Here is a 20,407-nt window from a genome sequence, read left to right as displayed (position 1 = left end):
TGGCCATTAGAGCAGGCAAATTATAGATTATTGCCACATTCGATATTTTCGACATTTCTAATAATGATTATCGATGGTATCGATACTATCGTTAATTTCCCATCACCTTTATTTCAAAACGAGCATAAGAAGTACAATTTAGCAGATCGATTTATGTAGAAGCATTATAAATGCACCGATCGAGAAAAACAGACCAATAAAATTAAGATCATTGTAATCAAATAAAAGTGTGCTAAGTTCGGCCGGGCCGAATCTTGGGAACCCACCAACACGGATTTTGCTAAAAATTAACATGAACCGATATGACCTATTTCCAGTCCCAACCGACCTACATTGATAGAAAATGGTTGTAAAAAATTTCAAGCGACTAGCTTAGCTCGTTAGAAAGTTGGCTTTCTTTCTACACACGGACGAACGTGGCTAGATCGACTTAAAACGTCATGACGATCAAGAATGTATATACTTTATGGGGTCTTAGATGAATATTTCGAGGTGTTACATACGGTATGACGAAACTAGTATACTCCCATTTTATGGTGGAAGGTATAAAAATTAAATTGTTGCGTTTTGTTCGTTTGTTTGTCTGTGCCGTATAGACTCAAAAACTGCTAAACCGATTTTCATGAAATTTTCACAAAGTTTGAGCCCCCGGTGGTAATAGGGTTCTAAATTTTGTGGATATCCGAAGGGGGAGCGGACCCTCCCCCTTGCCTAAATTTTCAAAAATGCCAGATTTAGCAGATGGTTGTACAGATTTACGCGAAATTGCCATAAAACTTTGCGGACAAACAACTTAGGGGGCGCCCCATTCTAAAACCCACCCGAACAGACATGTTTACCGATTGTGAGAATATGATTATCAAATGAAAGGTATTTAAAAGTAGAATCCAAACTTTGCATAAAAATGGCACCCTAAGTGTCAGGGGGAACCCCACCCCCAAAAACACCACCCAACCGGACAATTTTACCGATTTGGGCAATATGGGTATTAAATGAGAGGTATTTAAGTTCAGAGTACGAACTTGGTATAAAAATGTCACCTTTAGTGTCGGTAGGCTTCCCCACCCCCAAAAACACCACCCAATAGGACACTTTTTACCGCCTTGGGCAATATGGGTATCAAATGAAAATGAATTTATGTCTGAGGAGCCTCCCCCCCCAAACATCCCAGCAGGACATCTGAACCGATTGGGACAATATGGATATCAAATGGAAGGTATTTAAAAGTATAGTAAAAAGCTGTAATAAAAATGTACTCCTTGGTGTCTGAGGCGCCCCCACCCCCCAAAAACCCCTCAACAGGACATATTTACCAGTTGGGACAATATGAGTATCAAATGAAAGGTGTTTGGTAGTTGAGTACACATCTATTAGAAGAATTTGACCAAAAGTGTCTACAGGGCCTCTCCAACCCCCAAAACCCCCCAAAAGGGGCATGAATGTCCAACGACACAAAATGGGTATAAAATGAAAGTTCTATGAGTGTTGACTACGAATCTGATATACACATTTGGGAAAGAGTCTGCGACCGGTTGACCCACTAAATACCCTTTAATAGGATGTGTAGTTCGATACTGATAATATGGGAATGTAACGAAAGGTCTGTGACAGAGAGATTGAATCTTATGTTGATATAAGGATTCAAGTATCTGGGTCACGTCCTGCCGCCCTGCAGTTCAGCCGGACATGTAGATCTCGACATCAAAAGACTCACATAAATTGTCTTTTGGATCTTAGCGTCGGGGGGAACGACCCTCTCCTCCTAATAAAAACAGCACCCAAACAGTCATGTAGAACGACCGAGAATATATGGTATTCAAATGAAAGGACGTGTTAGATGACACTAAGCACTGTCCCAAATTTCGGCGAATTCGGACAATGAATGCCTCTTTTATGGGCCCTAAACCTTAAATCCAGAGATCGGTGTATATGGCAGCTATATTCAAATCTGGACCGATCTGGGCAAAATTGAAGAAGGACGTCGAAGAGCCCAACCAAACTCACTGTCTCAAATTTCAGCGACATCGGACAATAAATGCGTCTTTTATGGCCCCAAAACCTAAAACCTAGATATCGGTCTATATGGCAGCTATATCCAAATCTGGACCGATCTGTGCGATATTGCAGAAGTATGTCAAGGGGTTTACTTAACTCACTGTTCCAAATTTCGGGGGCATCGGGCAATAAATGAGCATTTTATGGGCCCAAAACCATAAATCAAGAAATCGGTCTATATGGCAGCTATATCCAAATTTGAACCGATCTGGACCGAATTGAAGAAATATGTCAAAGGGCCTAACACATCTCACTGTCCCAAATTTCAGCAAAATCGGATAATGAATGTGGCTATTATGGGCCTTACACCATAAATCGGAGGATCGATCTATATGGCAGCTTTATCCAAATCTAGACCGATCTGAGCCAAATTAACGAAGGATGTCGATGGGCCTTACACAATTCACTGCCCCGAATTTCATCAAAATCGGATAATAAATGTGGCTTTTGTGGGCCTAAGACCCTAAACCGGAGGATCGGTCTATATGGCAGCTATATCCAAATCTGAACCGATCTGGACCAAATTAAAAAAAACATGTCAAAGGGCCTAAGAAAACTCACTGTCCCAAATTTCAGCGAAATCGGACCATAAATGTGGCTTTTATGGGCCTTAGACTCTAAATCGGAGGATCGGTCTATATGGCAGCTATATCCAAATCTGGACCGATCTGAGCCAAATTGAGAAAGGATGTCGAAGGGCCTAACACAACTCACTGTCCCAAATTTCAACAAAATCGGATAATAAATGTGGCTTTTATGGGCCTAAGACCCTAAATCGGCGGATCGGTCTATATGGGGGCTATATCAAGATATAGTCCGATATAGCCCATCTTCGAACTTAACCTGCTTATGGACAAAAAAAGAATCTGTGCAAAATTTCAGCTCAATATCTCTATTTTTAAAGACTGTAGCGTGATTTCAACAGACAGACGGACGGACATGGCTAGATCGTCTTAGATTTTTACGCTGATCAAGAATATATATACTTTATAGGGTCGGAAATGGATATTTCGATGTGTTGCAAACGGAATGACAAAATGAATATACCCCCATCCTTCGGTGGTGGGTATAAAAAGAATATAAGAAAACATTTGCTCTGCAATTAGAGCGATATCAAAATATGGTCCGGTTTGGACCACAATTAAATTATATGTTGGAGACCTGTGTGAAATGTCAGCTAGTTTGAATAAGAATTACGCCCTTCAAGAAGAAAAATAGAGAGATCGATTTATATGGGAGCTGTATCGGGCTATAGACCGATTCAGATCATAATAAACACGTATGTTGATGGTCATGAGAGAATCCGTCGTACAAAATTTCAGGCAAATCGGATAATAATTGCGATCTCTAGAGGCTCAAGAAGCCAAGATCCCAGATCGGTTTATATGGCAGCTATATCAGGTTATTGACCGATTTGAACCATACGTGGCACAGTTATTGGATATCATAACAAAACATGTCGCGCAAAATTTCATTCCAATCGGATAATAATTGCGCCCTCTGCAGGCTCAAGAAGTCAAGATCCCAGATCGGTTTATATGGCAGCTATATCAGGTTAATGACCGATTTGATTCGTACTTAGCACAGTTGTTGGAAGTCATAGCGAAACACGTCGTGCAAAATTTCATTCAAATCGGTTAAGAATTGCGCCCTCTAGAGGCTCAAGAAGTCAAAACCCAAGATCGGTTTATATGACAGCTATATCAGGTTATGTACCGATTTGAACCGTACTTACTACAGCTGTTGGATATCATAACAAAACATGTCGTGCACAATTTCATTCCAATCAGATAAGAATTGCGCACTCTGGAGGCGCAAGAAGTCAAGATCCAAAATCGGTTTATATGGCAGATATATCAGGTTATGGACCGATTTGAACCATACTTGGCACAGTTATTGGATATCATAACAAAACATGTCGTGCTAAATTTCATTTCAATCGGATAAGAATTGCGCCCTCTAGAGGCCCATTTACAATCTCAACCAACCTACACTAAGAAGAAGTATTTGTGCAAAATTTCAAGCGGCTAGCTTTACTCCTTCGTAAGTTAGAATGCTTTCAACAGACAGAAGGACGGACGGACAGACGGACGGACATCAATAATATACATACTTTATGGGTCACAGACGAATATTTCGAGTAGTTACAAACAGAATGACAAAATTAGTATACCCCCATCCCATGGTGGAGGGTATACAAATTAGTGTGGATCTGAAAGTGACCCGTAGCCCCGAATATCTTTATCGCCACCTTCAAAGTGATTTAAATAATGAGGCTCAAACGAAATCGTGTTCTAGCACGATGCTGATATAAGTTCAGGGTTCGCCCCCCAAAACTCTTCAAGCCGGCCATGTTTGCCTACTATGACAATAAGTGGCTCAAATGATAGGTATTCGATAGTAGAAAACTAATTTGATACCCAATTTTGAGGCCTAGTGTTTGGGGGTGGTGAAATTGGGTATCAAACAAATTTGATACCCAATTTTGAGGCCTAGTGTTTGGGGATGGTGTCACTTCATACCAATTGCAATTGCGGCTCAAATAAAACGCATTTACCAGTAGAGCACGGTGCAAAGTGCGTGGGTGTCCGTCCCACCCTACATATCCCTCAAACTGGACTTATTTGTGGATATGGCAAAAAGAGACTCAAATCTGAGTGTTTCAGGGACCACTCATCTCATAAACTCCCCCTGACCCACGCATATACCGACTATGGCAATATGTAGCTCAAATGTGGTTTTTGGGAGTAGGGTATGAATCTGACATCCACTTTCGGGACATAGGGTTTGGCTACTCCAATCCACCATCAAAACCTAAAGAATGAAGCAGATCTAACATCCGAACTTGAATCGGCGAACCCTCCCCTTACCCTATTTTCAAAAACGCTAGATCTTGGAGATGGTTAAGGTGATTTACGCGAAATTCCATTTTCAAAGAAAACCTCTTATCATTGAGCTCGTCTCCAAAGAGAAACAGAAAAAAATTTTATGGTCTTCGCTATAACAGGCAAAAAAACATGAAAATGAAAAGAATTTAGTTTGTTAACTCGAAAACAAAAAGTTGGTATACTCAAAGCCCGCCCCAGCTCCAAAGTACGTCCAGCTCTAAAGCCCACCCCAGCTCCAAATCCCGCCCCAGCTCCAAAGCCCACCCAGCTCCAAATCCCGCCCAGCTCCAAAGCCCACCCAGCTCCAAATCCCGCCCCAGCTCCAAAGCCCGTCCCAGCTCCAAAGCCCGCCCCAGCTTCAAACCCCGCCCCAGCTTCAAAGCCCACTCCAGCTCCAAAGCCTGCCCAGCTCCAAACCCCGCCCCAGCTCCAAAGCCCGCTCCAGCTCCAAAGCCCGCCCCAGCTCCAAAGCCCACCCAGCTCCAAATCCCGCCCCAGCTCCAAAGCCCACCCAGCTCCAAATCCCGCCCCAGCTCCAAAGCCCACCCAGCTCCAAATCCCGCCCAGCTCCAAAGCCCACCCAGCTCCAAATCCCGCCCCAGCTCCAAATCCCGCCCCAGCTCCAAAGCCCACCCAGCTCCAAATCCCGCCCAGCTCCAAAGCCCACCCAGCTCCAAATCCCGCCCCAGCTCCAAAGCCCGTCCCAGCTCCAAAGCCCGCCCCTGCTTCAAACCCCGCCCCAGCTCCAAAGCCCGCTCCAGCTCCAAAGCCTGCCCAGCTCCAAACCCCGCCCCAGCTCCAAAGCCCGCCCCAGCTTCAAAGCCCGCCCCAGCTCCAAAGCCCACCCCAGCTTCAAACCCCGCCCCAGCTCCAAAGCCCGCTCCAGCTCCAAAGCCCGCCCCAGCTTCAAAGCCCGCCCCAACTCCAAAGCCCGCCCCAGCTTCAAACCCCGCCCCAGCTCCAAAGCCCGCTCAAGCTCCAAAGCCTGCCCAGCTCCAAACCCCGCCCCAGCTCCAAAGCCCACTCCAGCTCCAAAGCCCACTCCAGCTCCAAAGCCCGCCCCAGCTCCAAAGTCCGTCCAGCTCCAAAGTCCGTCCAGCTCCAAAGCCCACCCCAGCTCCAAATCCCGCCCCAGCTCCAAAGCCCACCCAGCTCCAAATCCCGCCCCAGCTCCAAAGCCCGTCCCAGCTCCAAAGCCCGCCCCAGCTTCAAACCCCGCCCCAGCTCCAAAGCCCGCTCCAGCTCCAAAGCCCGCCCCAGCTTCAAAGCCCGCCCCAACTCCAAAGCCCGCCCCAGCTTCAAAGCCCGCCCCAGCTCCAAAGTCCGTCCAGCTCCAAAGCCCACCCCAGCTCCAAATCCCGCCCCAGCTCCAAATCCCGCCCCAGCTCCAAAGCCCGTCCCAGCTCCAAAGCCCGCCCCAGCTTCAAACCCCGCCCCAGCTCCAAAGTCCGCTCCAGCTCCAAAGCCCGCCCCAGCTTCAAAGCCCGCCCCAACTCCACCCCAGCTTCAAAGCCCACCCCAGCTCCAAATCCCGCCCCAGCTCCAAAGCCCGCCCCAGCTCCAAACCCCGCCCCAGCTCCAAACCCCGCCCCAGCTCCAAAGCCCGCCCCAGCTTCAAAGACCACCCCAGCTCCAAAGCCCGCCCCAGCTTCAAAGACCACCCCAGCTCCAAAATCCGCCCCAGCTCCAAAGCCTGCCCCAGCTTCAAAGCCCGCCCCAGCTCCAAAGTCCGCCCAGCTCCAAAACCCGCCCCAGCTCCAAAGCCCACCCCAGCTTCAAAGCCCACCCCAGCTTCAAAGCCCACCCCAGCTCCAAATCCCGCCCCAGCTCCAAAGCCCGCCCCAGCTCCAAACCCCGCCCCAGCTCCAAAGCCCGCCCCAGTTTCAAAGACCACCCCAGCTCCAAAGCCCGCCCCAGCTTCAAAGACCACCCCAGCTCCAAAATCCGCCCCAGCTCCAAAGCCTGCCCCAGCTTCAAAGCCCGCCCCAGCTCCAAAGTCCGCCCAGCTCCAAAGCCCGCCCCAGCTCCAAAGCCCACCCCAGCTTCAAAGCCCACCCCAGCTCCAAATCCCGCCCCAGCTCCAAACCCCGCCCCAGCTCCAAAGCCCGCCCCAGCTCCAAAGCCCGAACCAGCTTCAAAGACCACCCCAGCCCCAAAGCCCGCCCCAGCTCCAAATGGAAATATAGACCAATAATGGGGGACAATACGGGACTCAAGTAAAAGTATTTGAGACTAGAGCACGAATCTGATACAGGGGGGGGGGTCCACCACACCCCATAAACACCACCATAGCGGACATATTCACCGACCATAGCAATATAAGGCTGAAATGAAAGAAATTTGGGAGTAGATCATCAATATGATATCCACAGTGGGGCGAAATATCTGATAGGCCTTATCAGCACCCGCAAACAGGACTTTTTTCCCTTACCGTGCCAATATAGGGCTCAGATAAAGTTAGAGAGCGAAATAAGGCGCAGTGGAGCGGGCCATGTCCAGCTAGTAGATGTCATATAAACCAATCTCCCTAATTAACTTCTTGAGCCTCTATGGGTTGCAAATCTGGTCTGTTTTGTTTGCAAGATTGCACAACGACTTCTACTACGGGCTTCCACAAACGGGTCAAATATGGTCTGAATCACTCCATACCCTGATATGGGTCCCAAATATGCCTATATCCCAATTTTAATTCTAAAGCAACTATAGGACGTAATTATTATCCGATTTGGCTTAAATCTGGCACAATGACTTCTCCTATGACCTCCAACATGCGTGCTTAGTATGGTCTGAATCGGTTTAAAATCTGATATAGCTCCCATATAAACCGATCTCCCGCTTAGAGTTTTGCCCCTAGAGGGCGCTATTCTAATCAGATTTGGTTGAAATTTCTATGGTCTCCAACATCCATGCTCAAATGGGTTCACAACCTGATATAGCTCCAATAGCATAGCAATTCTTTTCCATTATCCTTTGTTTGCCTATAGAGAAATGACGGGCAAGGACATTGGCAAATGCAATTCAAGGTGGAGGGAATATAAGATTTGACCCGGACGAACTCCAGACACTTTTACTTGTCCGATGCAATTGAAATTTTATTTTTCAAAAAATAGTTCATGTTCTATGTCTTTTGCCCTTTTCCAGTTCTGGAACTTTTGGATACCGAAAAGAAAGCCAAATTGTTTCGCCAAAAACCTGTAATTTTCACCAAATTCGTATTTAGCGGTATAGTGGAGGCCCTATCAAACTGCATTGAAGTCAATAAGAATTTACGTGTGCTGAGTCTTGAGGGTTTACCCTTGAACGAGAAATATGTGGAATCTGTAGCAAAGGTAAGGAAAACTCAAAATCGAAGAAAAAAAATCATTTCGAATAAAATTTTACTTAAAATTTCTACACCCAGGCTCTTTCATCGAATAAAGGCCTACAGGACATAAGTTTCCAGCGATCGAATATCGGTGACAAGGGATGTGAGGTCATTTGCAATGCCGTAAAATATTTGGAAAATGTGGAAAAATTAAATCTATCCGAATGTAATTTGACCTCAAAGGGAGCAGAATTTGTGGCTGACATGTTGAAGATTCAAAAAATCACCCACTTTACCGAAGGTTGGCAAAAATCCTTGCGTTATGGTGAAGTGGATCCCGATGCAATGCATGGATTGAGGTGCCTTAAGCTGGCTGGTAATCAACAAATTGGTGATGAGGGTCTTAAGGCCCTTGTGGAAGAGTTAAAGGAAAATATTTGTGTTAAATGTAAGTTGGAGCAATGTTTGTGAAAGATTCCTAGTGTGAACATTTTTTGTTTCCCCATTTAGTCCTTGATATGGAGAATTGTGGTCTTACCGATGTAGCGGCCAATTTAATTCTGGACTGCTTGGAGTTGAACAATGGTATAGAGGATTTCAAAGTTGCCAATAACATGGATATGAATAAATTCTTGCAACGCCGTATTCGTGAGCAATTGGGCCAAGCGGATGAAGATCAGCAATTGATGATGCAGCAGCAACAGCATTCCAAAATGACTTTGGCCGGTCTGCGAGAGCAATTGAAAACACTGCAGAAACAATTGGAATTTGAAAGGGAGCTAAGGCAAAATGCCGAATGTCTGAATGCTAAACTTAATCAACAGATTTTCGATTATGAGGCACAATTGCAGAGAGAAGTGCAATCTAATTTGCCCGAGGGTTATGTTATAGTCAGAGAAGAATCTTTGCAATCCCTTATAACAGAGTAAGTGGGAGAGTTGGAAAAAAATTGGGAAAATTTTAGCTAGTTTTAAATTTTTCAGACGTAACCATTTCCAGAAGATGATCTCTGGCAACGAAGTCAGCGAGGATGAATTAATGCCTAGTCATGATATTTCGCGTCCTGTAACCCCCACTCAGGACGGTGCTACCAATTTGTCGACTATAGCGAATGGAAACGAGTTGTGTGCTGCCTCAACCATGAGCTGCCATGCTGTGGGTCCACGCAAAGTAAAGAGTGAGATGAGATACAACACGCCTCCATCAAGGGATTCCTCCAGGAGAAAGATCTCAAAATCAGATCATGAAATCTCCAACGAAAGTGAAGTAAGTTGTGTTTGCTGAAGGCTAAAATGAGGCTAGAAAAGCAATTTATGGCAACAGAATTTTGAAAGTAATACTCCTTTACTTTTACAGAATAACATGCCATCATCTATGCACATTGAACGTAACATAGGTGACACATTGGCCAATATCACCAATATGTCCACCAATATGTCCACCACTAGAACCACCAATTGCTCCACTAATAGGTCCACCATTACGGCCTCCACAGTCATCGAAAAACGTCCACAATTCCAAAGTTCCATACACTCCAACCTGCCTCCAAACGGTGATGAGTTCGATTCCTTATCAATGTCCATTGCAAGCAGTGTCTGCAGTGATACTGATGATTTCACAGATTTAGATACTTTGCGCAATCAGATAATAGATCATCAACCAATGGAGCTATTTTTACAAAGCCCTCAACAAACGACAACAATGCCTTTGACTCCCATGCCACAATGTCCGAAACAGTTGACTACAATGCCGTTGACACCGATGCCAGCAAAAATGATGGAACAAAAACCGAAAACTAACAAAAGAGAAAAGTCTCCACGTTCTTTGTTTTTTGGAACCTGCGATGATTAACAAAGCAAAGGGAACATGCACCTTTTTTTAAGGGATTGAAATTATTTGCCTAAATATTTCGAATCCAGTTTGCAACGATATTTTATAAAATTCCATGTAATTATTTGCAACCCTAGTTTGGTCGGTCTGGTTGTCTTCATTTGAATATATGATTCTGTTTGTTTTTTGTGCTTCTATATCTTATATAACAAGTAAAAAGGCGTTAAGTTCGGCCGGGCCGAACTTTGGATACCCACCACCTGGGGTATATGTGTAAATATCCAAATCTGGCCCGATTTAAGCGAAGTCACAGAAAAATTTCGAAGAGCCTTACACAACTCACTGTTCAAAATTTCGGCGAAATCGGACAATAAATGCGCCTTTTATGGGCCCAAGACCTTACATCGAGAGATCGGTCTATATGGCAGCTATATACAAATCTGAACCGATCCGTGTCATATTGCAGGAAGATGTCTAGGGGCCTAAACTAAACCACTTTCCCCAATTTCGGCTACATCAGACAATAAATGCGCCTTTTATGGGCCCCAGACCTTAAATCGAGAAATCGGTATATATGGCAGCTATATCTCAATCTGGACCGATCGAGGTCAAATTGACAAAGTTTGTCAAAGGGCCTAACACAACTTACTGTACCAAATTTCAACAAAATCGGATAATGAATACGGCTTTTATGGGCCTAAGACCCCAAATCAAAGGATCGGTCTATAAGGCAGCTATATACAAATCTGAACCAATCCGTGTCATATTACAGTAAGATGTCTAGGGGCCTAACATAAACCACTTTCCCCAATTTCGGCTACATCGGACAATAAATGCGCCTTTTATGGGCCCAAAACCTTAAATCGAAATATCGGTCTATATGACAGCTATATACAAATCTAAACCGATCCGTGTCATATTGCAGGAAGATGTCTAGGGGCCTAACTTAAACAACTTTCCCAAATTTCGGCGAAATCGGGCCATTTAAAATCCCAACCGAGCTACACTAATAAATAGTATTTGTACAAAATTTCAAGTGCGTAGCTTTACTCGTTCGAAAGTTAGCGTGCTTTCGACAGACAGACGGACGGACAGACGGACGGACGGACAGACGGACGGACGGACAGACGGACGGACGGACAGACGGACAGTCGGACGGACATGTCTAGATTGTCTTTAAATGGCAGCTATATCAGTTTATGTACCGATTTAAACCAAACTTGGCACAATTGTTGGAATTCATACCAAAACACCACGTGCAAAATTTCAGTCAAATCGGGCGAGAATTGCGCACTCTAGAGCCTCAAGAAGTCAAGACCCAAGATATAAACTGATCTTGGCAGCTATATCAGGTTATGAACCGATTTTAACCATACTTGGCACAGTTGTTGGATATCATAACAGAACATGTCGTGCAAAATTTCATTCCAATAGGATTAGAATTGCGCCCAAGAAGTCAAGACCCAAGATCGGTTTATATGGCAGCTATATCAAAACATGGGCCGATTTGGCCCATTTACAATCCCAACCGACCTACACTTATAAAAAGTATTTGTGCAAAATTTCAAGCGGCTAGCTTAACTCCCTCGAAAGTTGGCGTGCTTTCGATAGACAGATGGACAGACGGACGGAGGGACGGACAGACGGACGGACGGACATGGCTAGATCGAAATGATATGATGATCACGAATTTATATACTCTAAGGGGTCTCAGACGCATATTTCGAAGTGTGACGAAATAAGTATACCCCCATCCTATGGGGGAGGGTATCCTTTTTAAGGCCGAGTCCGAACGGCGTGGCGCTGAGAGACACCTATTTGGGAAGAAGTTTTTACATGGCAAAGTACCTCACAAATGTCGCCAGCAGTAGGAGGTGATAACCACCGCTGAAAAACTTGCTCATGTTCCTGCCAGGATTCGAACCCAGGCGTTCAGCGTCATAGGCGGACATGCTTACCTCTGCGCTACAATGGCCTCCACTAAGAAAATGGATTTGTGCAACATTTCAAGTACCTTGCTTTACACCTTCGAAAGTTAGCGTGCTTTCGATCGACAGACGGACGGACGGACAGACTGATGGACAGACGGACGGACGGACATGGCTAGATCGACTTAAAATGACATGACGATCACGAATATATGTATATACTCTAAGGGGTCTTAGACGGATATTTCGAGGTGTTACAACAGAATGACGAAATTAGTATACCTCCATCCTATGGTGGAGGATATAATGATAGTGGACCTCCTTTTTAAAGCCGGGTCCGAACGGCGTGCCGCAGAGCCGCCTCGCCAGTATTAGGAGGGTATAACCATCGCTGAAAATTTTTCTGATGTTCCAGCCAAGGCTTCGAACCCAGGCGTTGAGCGTCATAGCCGGACATGCTTACCACTGCCCTACGATGGCCTCCACTAAGAAAATGGATTTGTGCAACATTTCAAGTACCTTGCTTTACACCTTCGAAAGTTAGCGTGCTTTCGATCGACAGACGGACGGACATGGCTAGATCAACTTTAAATGCATGACCATAAAGAATATATATACTGGGTTGCCCAAAAAGCAATTGCGGAATTTTTAAAAGAAAGAAAATGCATTTTTAAAAAATCTTAGAATGAACTTTAATCAAATATACTTTTTTATACCCTCCACCATAAGATGGGGGGTATACTAATTTCGTCATTCTGTTTGTAACTACTCGAAATATTCGTCTGAGACCCCATAAAGTATATATATTCTTGATCGTCGTGACATTTTATGTCGATCTAGCCATGTCCGTCCGTCTGTCCGTCCGTCCGTCCATCCGTCCGCCCGTCCGTCCGTCTGTCTGTCGAACGCACGCTAACTTCCGAAGGAGTTAAGCTATACGCTTGAAATTTTGCACAAATACTTCTTATTAGTGTAGGTCGGTTGGTATTGTAAATGGGCCATATCGGTCCATGTTTTGATATAGCTGCCATATAAACCTATCTTGGGTCTTGACTTCTTGAGCCTCTAGAGTGCGCAATTTTTATCCGATTGGAATGAAATTTTGCACGACGTGTTTTGCTATGATATCCAACAACTGTGCCAAGTAAAGTTCAAATCGGTTCATAACCTGATATAGCTGCCATATAAACCGATCTTGGGTCTTGACTTCTTGAGCCTCTAGAGTGCGCAATTCTTATCCGATTGAAATGAAATTTTGCACGACATGTTTTGTTATGATATCCAAGAACTGTTTCAAGTATGGTTCAAATCGGTCCATAACCTGATATAGCTGCCATATAAACCGATCTTGGGTCTTGACTTCTTGAGCCTCTAGAGGGCACAATTCTTATCCGAATGGAATGGAATTTCGCACGACGTGTTTCGCTATGACTTCCAATAGCTGTAGTAAGTGTGGTTAAAATCGGTCAATAACCCGATATAGCTGTCATATAAACCGATCTTGGGTCTTGACTTCTTGAGCCTCTAGAGGGCGCAATTCTTATCCGAATGGAATGGAATTTTGCACGACGTGTTTTGTTATGATATTCAACAACTGTGCCAAGTATGGTTTAAATAGGTCCATAACCTGATATAGCTCCCATATAAACCGATCTTGGGTCTTGACTTCTTGAGCCTCTAGAGGGCACAATTCTTATCTGATTTGAATGAATTTTTGCACGAAGTATTTCGTTATGATATCCAACAACTGTGCCAAGTATGGTTGAAATCAGTCCATAACCTGATATAGCTGTCATATAAACAGATCTGGGGATTTGACTTCTTGAGCTTCTAGAGGGCGCAATTCCTATCCGATTTGGCTGAAATTTTGCATGACGTATTTTATTTTTACTTTCAACAACTGTGTCAAATAAGGTTCAAATCGGTTCATAACCTGATATAGCTGTCATATAAACCGATCTGGGATATCCGATAGCCCGATACAGATCCCATATAAATCGTTCTCTCTATTCTTATACGAATTGGCTGAAATTTTACACAGGTCTCCAACATATAATTTAATTGTGGTCCAATTCGGGCCATATCTTGATATCGCTCTAATAGCAGAGCAACTCTTTTCTTATATCCTTTTTTGCCTAAGAAGAGATGCCAGGAAAAGAACTCGACAAATGCGATCCATGGTGGAGGGTATATAAGATTCGACCCGGCCGAACTTAGCACGCTTTTATTTGTTTACACTTTTTTTCTAAAGCAAGCTTAAAGTAACAGCTGATAACTGACAGAAGAAAGAATGCAATTACAGAGTCACAAGCTGTGAAAAAATTTGTCAACGCCGACTATATGAAAAATCCGCAATTACTTTTTGGGCAACCCAATATATACTCTATGGGATCTTAGACGATTATGTCAAGGTATTACAAACGAAATGACCAAAGAAGCATACCTCCATCCTATAGTGGAGGATAAATAAACATCTCGTAATAGGGCGTAAGGTAAATCATTTGCCTGATCTCCAATTAAACAGTTTAAGTCCTTTGTTACATGCCAGTAAGCAACAGACCTGTGCTTCCATTCTGGTAAGGTACGAAATTACTAATAACTCAACTTGATCTCTAAAGAAGTTCTCATCGCTTTAGAAAACATCTTCTCTCCTCCATGGCATTTTCATGGGGTCTATCCTGGCCACCTAAGTAACTGCCCCACACTGCCCTCTGCCATTTTTAGGTGTTTGCATATTTTTCTAAATGCTCCAAAATAAGCACAATATCTGCCAACATTGTCTAAATACCCTCAGACGTCTGAGTGTGTATCAGTCCTTCTGTACCTGCAGTGTTTCGATGCATCAACGAACTGTCTTCAACTATCACAACATGCAACAAAAATTCCTAAATATCTGCCATCATGGGCAACTGGCAACGGGGCAAACTAAGCAGACACATCGGGAAATCATACTTAATAAAGCAATATTTTACTCAATTGCAAATGGCAATTAATTATTAAATATGATGCTAATTTTATATGCACGCATGCTGCTAAAAACCTATAAAACACAGCGCAAAAATGGAAAAATATTAATGGGAGAAAAAAAAAACACACACACATAGTTAAGAAACCCCAACGAGAGAAGTGGCAAAGAGAAGCCCAGAAGTATGAAAAAAGTTTTTGTTTTTCGCCAACCATGAATGAACAACTGAATGGCGTATAATGATGTGAGAAGACTTTAACCAGACGCTAGAACAACACACAGATGTCTTACATTACGTGGAGAGGGGATAAGGCTTATATGGAATTTTTTTTTTTTACAAAACGACATAGTTTTTACAGGGATGGAATGGAGTTGAATTTTTAAAAAAGGTGTGTAACAAAGGGAAAATAAAAGATGCTAATTTGAAAAGTTTTCCCAAATATTCAAAAGTTCTTGGGGTCACCATAGTGAAGAGGTATGTAGCGACCCCTAACTCCTAAGATTGAATTTTGAAGAGAACCCTATAAAAAAATTGAAACGGTGTGGTTCGCCCTTAAATAATTGAGGCCTTGAGTTGATGTTCCGCTTCAAGCCGTTCATTCTGGGCTAAAACTTTCAAAAGTTCTTGGGGTCACCATAGTGAAGAGGTATGCTAAAGTTGAAATTTTGAAAAAAAACCCTAAAAATTGCAACGGTGTGATTCGCCCTTAAATAATTGAGGCCTTGAGTTGATGTTCCGCTTCAAGCCGTTCATTCTGGGCTAAAACATGGCCTACTTATCTCCTCACCAAAACTTAAATCCCCAAATCCAAAGCGCATGGGTCAGCATGTACGTCTATGACCCTTAAATCCTTAGTCAAAAATTTGGGCAAGAACTTTTCAAACAAGTAAAAGCGTGCTAAGTTCGTCCGGGCCGAATCTTATATACCCTCCACCATGGATCGCATTTGTCGAGTTCTTTTCCCGGCATCTCTTCTTAGGCAAAAAAGGATATAAGAAAAGAGTTGCTCTGCTATTAGAGCGATATCAAGATATGGTCCGGTTCGGACCACAATTAAATTATATGTTGGAGACCTGTGTAAAATGTCAGCCAATTCGTATAAGAATTGCGCCCATTGGGGGCTCACGAAGTAAAATAGAGAGAACGATTTATATGGGATCTGTATTGGGCTATAGACCGATTCAGACCATAATAAACACGTTTGTTGATGGTCATGAGAGGATCCGTCGTACAAAATTTCAGGCATTCCGGATAATAATTGCGACCTCTAGGGGTCAAGAAGTCAAGATCCCAGATCGGCTTATATGGCAGCTATATCAGGTTATGAACCGATTTGAACCTTATTTGACACAGTTGTTAAAGGTAAAAATAAAATACGTCATGCAAAATTTCAGCCAAATCGGATAGGAATTGCGCCCTCCAGAAGCTCAAGAAGTCAAATCCCCAGATCTGTTTATATGACAGCTATATCAGGTTAAAGACCGATTTCAACCATACTTGGCACAGTTGTTGGATATCATAACGAAATACTTCGTGCAAAAATTCATTCAAATCGGATAAGAATTGTGCCCTCTAGAGGCTCAAGAAGTCAAGACCCAAGATCTGTTTATATGGCAGCTATATCAGGTTATAGACCGATTTGAACCATACTTGGCACAGTTGTTGGATATTATAACAAAACACGTCGTGCAAAAGTTCATTCTGATCGGATAAGAATTGCGCACGCTAGAAGCTCAAGAAGTCAAGACCCAAGATCGGTTTATATGGCAGCTATATCAGGTTATCAACCGATTTGAACCATACTTGGCACAGTTGTTGGACATCATAGCAAAACACGTCGTGCAAAATTTCATTCCAATCGGATAAGATTTGCGCACTCTAGAGGCTCAAGAAGTCAAGACCCAAGATCGGTTTATATGGCAGCTATATCAGGTTATGGACCGATTTGAACCATATTTGGCGCAGTTGTTGAAAGTCATAGCGAAACACGTCGTGTAAAATTTCATTCCAATCGGATAAGAATTACGCCCTCTAGAGGCTCGAGAAGTCAAGACCCAAGATCTGTTTATATGACAGCTATATCAGGTTATGGACCGATTTGAACCATACTTGGCACAGTGGTTGGATATCATAACAAAACACGTGGTGCAAAATTTCATTCAAATCGGATAAGAATTGCGCACTCTAGAGGCTCAAGAAGTCAAGACCCAAGATCGGTTTATATGGCAGCTATATCAAAACATGGACCGATATGGCCCATTTACAATACCAACCGACCTACACTAATAAGAAGTATTTGTGCAAAATTTCAAGCGGCTAGCTTTACTCCTTCGGAAGTTAGCGTGCTTTCGACAGACAGACGGACGGACGGACGGACGGACAGACGGACGGACGGACAGACGGACGGACGGACAGACGGACATGGCTAGATCGACATAAAATGTCGCGACGATCAAGAATATATATACTTTATGGGGTCTCAGACGAATATTTCGAGTAGTTACAAACAGAATGACGAAATTAGTATACCCCCAATCTTATGGTGGAGGATATAAAAATTGCACCGCGTTGGAGGGCCCTCAAATAATTGACACAAATCTGATTTTTTGGCTTAAGCTCTTCATTTCCGGCTTAAATTAGGGAAGCCACTCATTTCAAACATAAATTTGCCAACACTTGCAAATGCAAATTTTGCCCATGAACATCCCCACTAAGAAACTCAGGCAAATTTCTGACCTATGAATGGGCCTCCTTTTTATAGCCGAGTTCGCAGTAAGACACCTCTTTGGAGAGAAGTTTTACATGTCATAGTACCCTACAAATGTTGCCGCCATTAGGAGGGAAAAACCACCGCTGAAAATTTTTTCTGCTGGTCTAGCCAGGATTCGAACCCAGACTCTCAGCGTCATAGGCGAAAATGCTAACCTACGCGCTACGGGGGCCTACCTCTTCCAACACCAATTGTATTTTAAAGAAAATCACCCCTCTGTTCCCTCCGCCTCATGTTCGGCCCAATGAAGGCCCTTTTTCTTGTCGCCCTTTACAAATTTCAAATTCCTCCCTGTGTTTTTGCATATACATTAGCCTATGTGCACAAAGTGTGCATGCACATACGTGCATACCTCTTGATACCATCATCTACTACATGCCAAATAGACGATGAAAAAGTCTCATTGAGATGAATATGAAAATATTTATGTTTGATTGTAATTTCAGCGACACTATTTTGACTGTCACTGTGTGTGTGTGTGTGTGTGTTTTTTTGTCGTTTTGGGTTTTTTTTTTTTGCAATTTGCAACTGAGAAAGGGGCCCCACCAATTTATTAAACGTTTGACAGCCCCACTGGAGGGGTTTAGTGGGGAATGGTCTGGCCATTGGTTGGTTCATTGGCTGGCCTGGTCTAGCAGGCTAGCTGGCTGGCTGGCTGGTTGGCAGGCAGTCGCATTTGCAATCATCCGTCAGTTTTTAATATTTTCCATTTGTTTTACACTTGTAATTTATTAGGCAAAATGCATGCAACTTTAATAGGGTAACTACGAATGGGAGTGATGGAAACTAAAATTGAATGAATCATAGGGTAGGGCTTTTGAAGAGAATGGGTGTAGAATAGAATTGGCAATATTACATTTATAAAGTAAGGAAAACAAGTAAAAACGCATTTTATTCGACCGCGCTGAACTTGGGATAGCCATCATTGTCGTATTATCCTATTTTATCATAACTCAACTACCATATCCATTGTTATATCCAACAAGTAAGAGCGTGCTGTAAGTTCGGCCGGGCCGAATCTTATATACCCTCCACCATGGATCGCATTTGTAGAGTTCTTTGCGCAATATCTCTTTTTAGGCAAACAAAGAATATTAAATATGGACGGAGGAGGAGGTGGAGCTATATCAAGTTATAGTCCGATACGGGGCTCAAGAAATAAAATCGGGAGATCGGTTTATATGGGAGCTGTGTCAAGCTCTAGATCGATTCAGACCATATTGCACACGTATGTTGGAGGCCATGGGAGAAGCCGATTTACAAAATCTGTGCTAAATCGGATGAGAATAGCGCTCTCTAGAGGCTCAAGAACTCAAGATCCCAGATCGGTTTATATGGCAGCTATATCAGGTTATGGACCGATTTTAATCATACTTCTCACAGTTGTTGGAAGTAATATCAAAACACTATGTGCAAAATTTCAGTCAAATTGGATGAGAATTGCGTCCTCTAGAGGTTCAAGAAGTCAAGACCCAAGATCGGTTTATATGGCAGCTATATCAAAACATGGACCGATACAGTCCATTTGCAATCTCAACCGACCTTCATCTATAAGAATTATTTGTGCATAATTTCAAGTCGAGGGGCCTTCAACAACTCGTTGTTCCAAATTTCAGCGCAATCCGATAATAAATGCGCGTAGTATGGGCTCAAGACCTTACATTTGGAGATCGGTCTATATGGCAGCCATATCCAAATAAAGCCCGATCTTGACCATACTCGGTACGAATTTCGAGGGGCCTAACACAACTCATTGTGCTTAATTTCAAAAAAATCAGATCATAAATTCACTTTTTTGGGCCTAAAATCAAAAATCAAAAAATCAAAAACCAGTGTATTTGGCATTTAAATCCAAATTTAGACTCCTATGTGTCGTATTGAACAGAGAAGTCGAGGGGCCTAACACAACTCATTTTCCCAAATTTCAGCGAATTCGTATAATAAGTGTAGCTTTAATGGGACTTTGACTTAAAATCGGCAGAACGGTCTATATGGGGGCAATATCAAGATATAGTCCGTACCATTTATGGGCTATATCTGTCCATGTTTTGATATAGCTGCCATATAAACCGATCCTGGATCTTGATTTCCCGAGCCTCTGTAGGGCACAATTCTTATTCGATGCGGCTAAAATTTTACATGTAGTGTTCTGTTCTAACATCCAACAATTGTGCTAAGTATAATCAAAATCGCTTTATAACCTGAAATAGCTGCTATATAAACCGATCCTGGATCTTGACTTCAGGAGCCGCTAGAGGGCGTATTTATTACCCGATTTGGCTGAAATGAAAGTGTTTGGTTTTAAATTCCAACAACTGTGCTGAGTGTGGTCCAAATCGGTTCACTACCTAACATAGCTCCCAAATAAACTGATTTCAGATATGGACTTCTTGAGCCGCTAGAGGGCGCTATTACTATCGGATGTGGCTGAAATTTTGCATGAAGTGGTTTTTCCGATTTTCAACAACTGTGCCAAGTATGGTTTAATTCGGTTCATAATCTGATACAGCTCTCACATAAACTGATCTCCTGATTATACTGATCGACCCCCTAGAGGGCGCTATTATTATCCGATTTGGCTGAAATTTTGTGTAATATCTGGACTCTGAGGCACTCGGTTGCACAGATTCTTCAGAGTTTTTCGGTATTCAGACGATACGAGATTA

The 20,407-nt window shown here is 43.2% G+C and overlaps 1 protein-coding gene across 1 annotated transcript; it reads left to right on the top strand.

The window, feature by feature from the left end:
* The first annotated feature begins 63 nt into the window (after positions 1-63).
* Positions 64-10,098, top strand: LOC106095239 (uncharacterized). The gene is made up of 10 exons (XM_059365675.1): positions 64-131; positions 5,132-5,908; positions 5,955-6,454; positions 6,538-6,670; positions 7,928-7,950; positions 8,085-8,272; positions 8,344-8,695; positions 8,758-9,172; positions 9,231-9,513; positions 9,604-10,098. The coding sequence occupies exons 1-10, from the start codon at positions 64-66 to the stop codon at positions 10,096-10,098; spliced, it is 3,234 nt and encodes a 1,077-aa protein (XP_059221658.1).
* Positions 10,099-20,407: the final 10,309 nt, after the last annotated feature.

Source organism: Stomoxys calcitrans, chromosome 3 (assembly GCF_963082655.1).
Source record: "Stomoxys calcitrans chromosome 3, idStoCalc2.1, whole genome shotgun sequence".
NCBI lineage: Eukaryota > Metazoa > Arthropoda > Insecta > Diptera > Muscidae > Stomoxys > Stomoxys calcitrans.
Note: the sequence above shows the minus strand (reverse complement) of the source record. Positions and strands in the feature narration are given on the sequence as shown.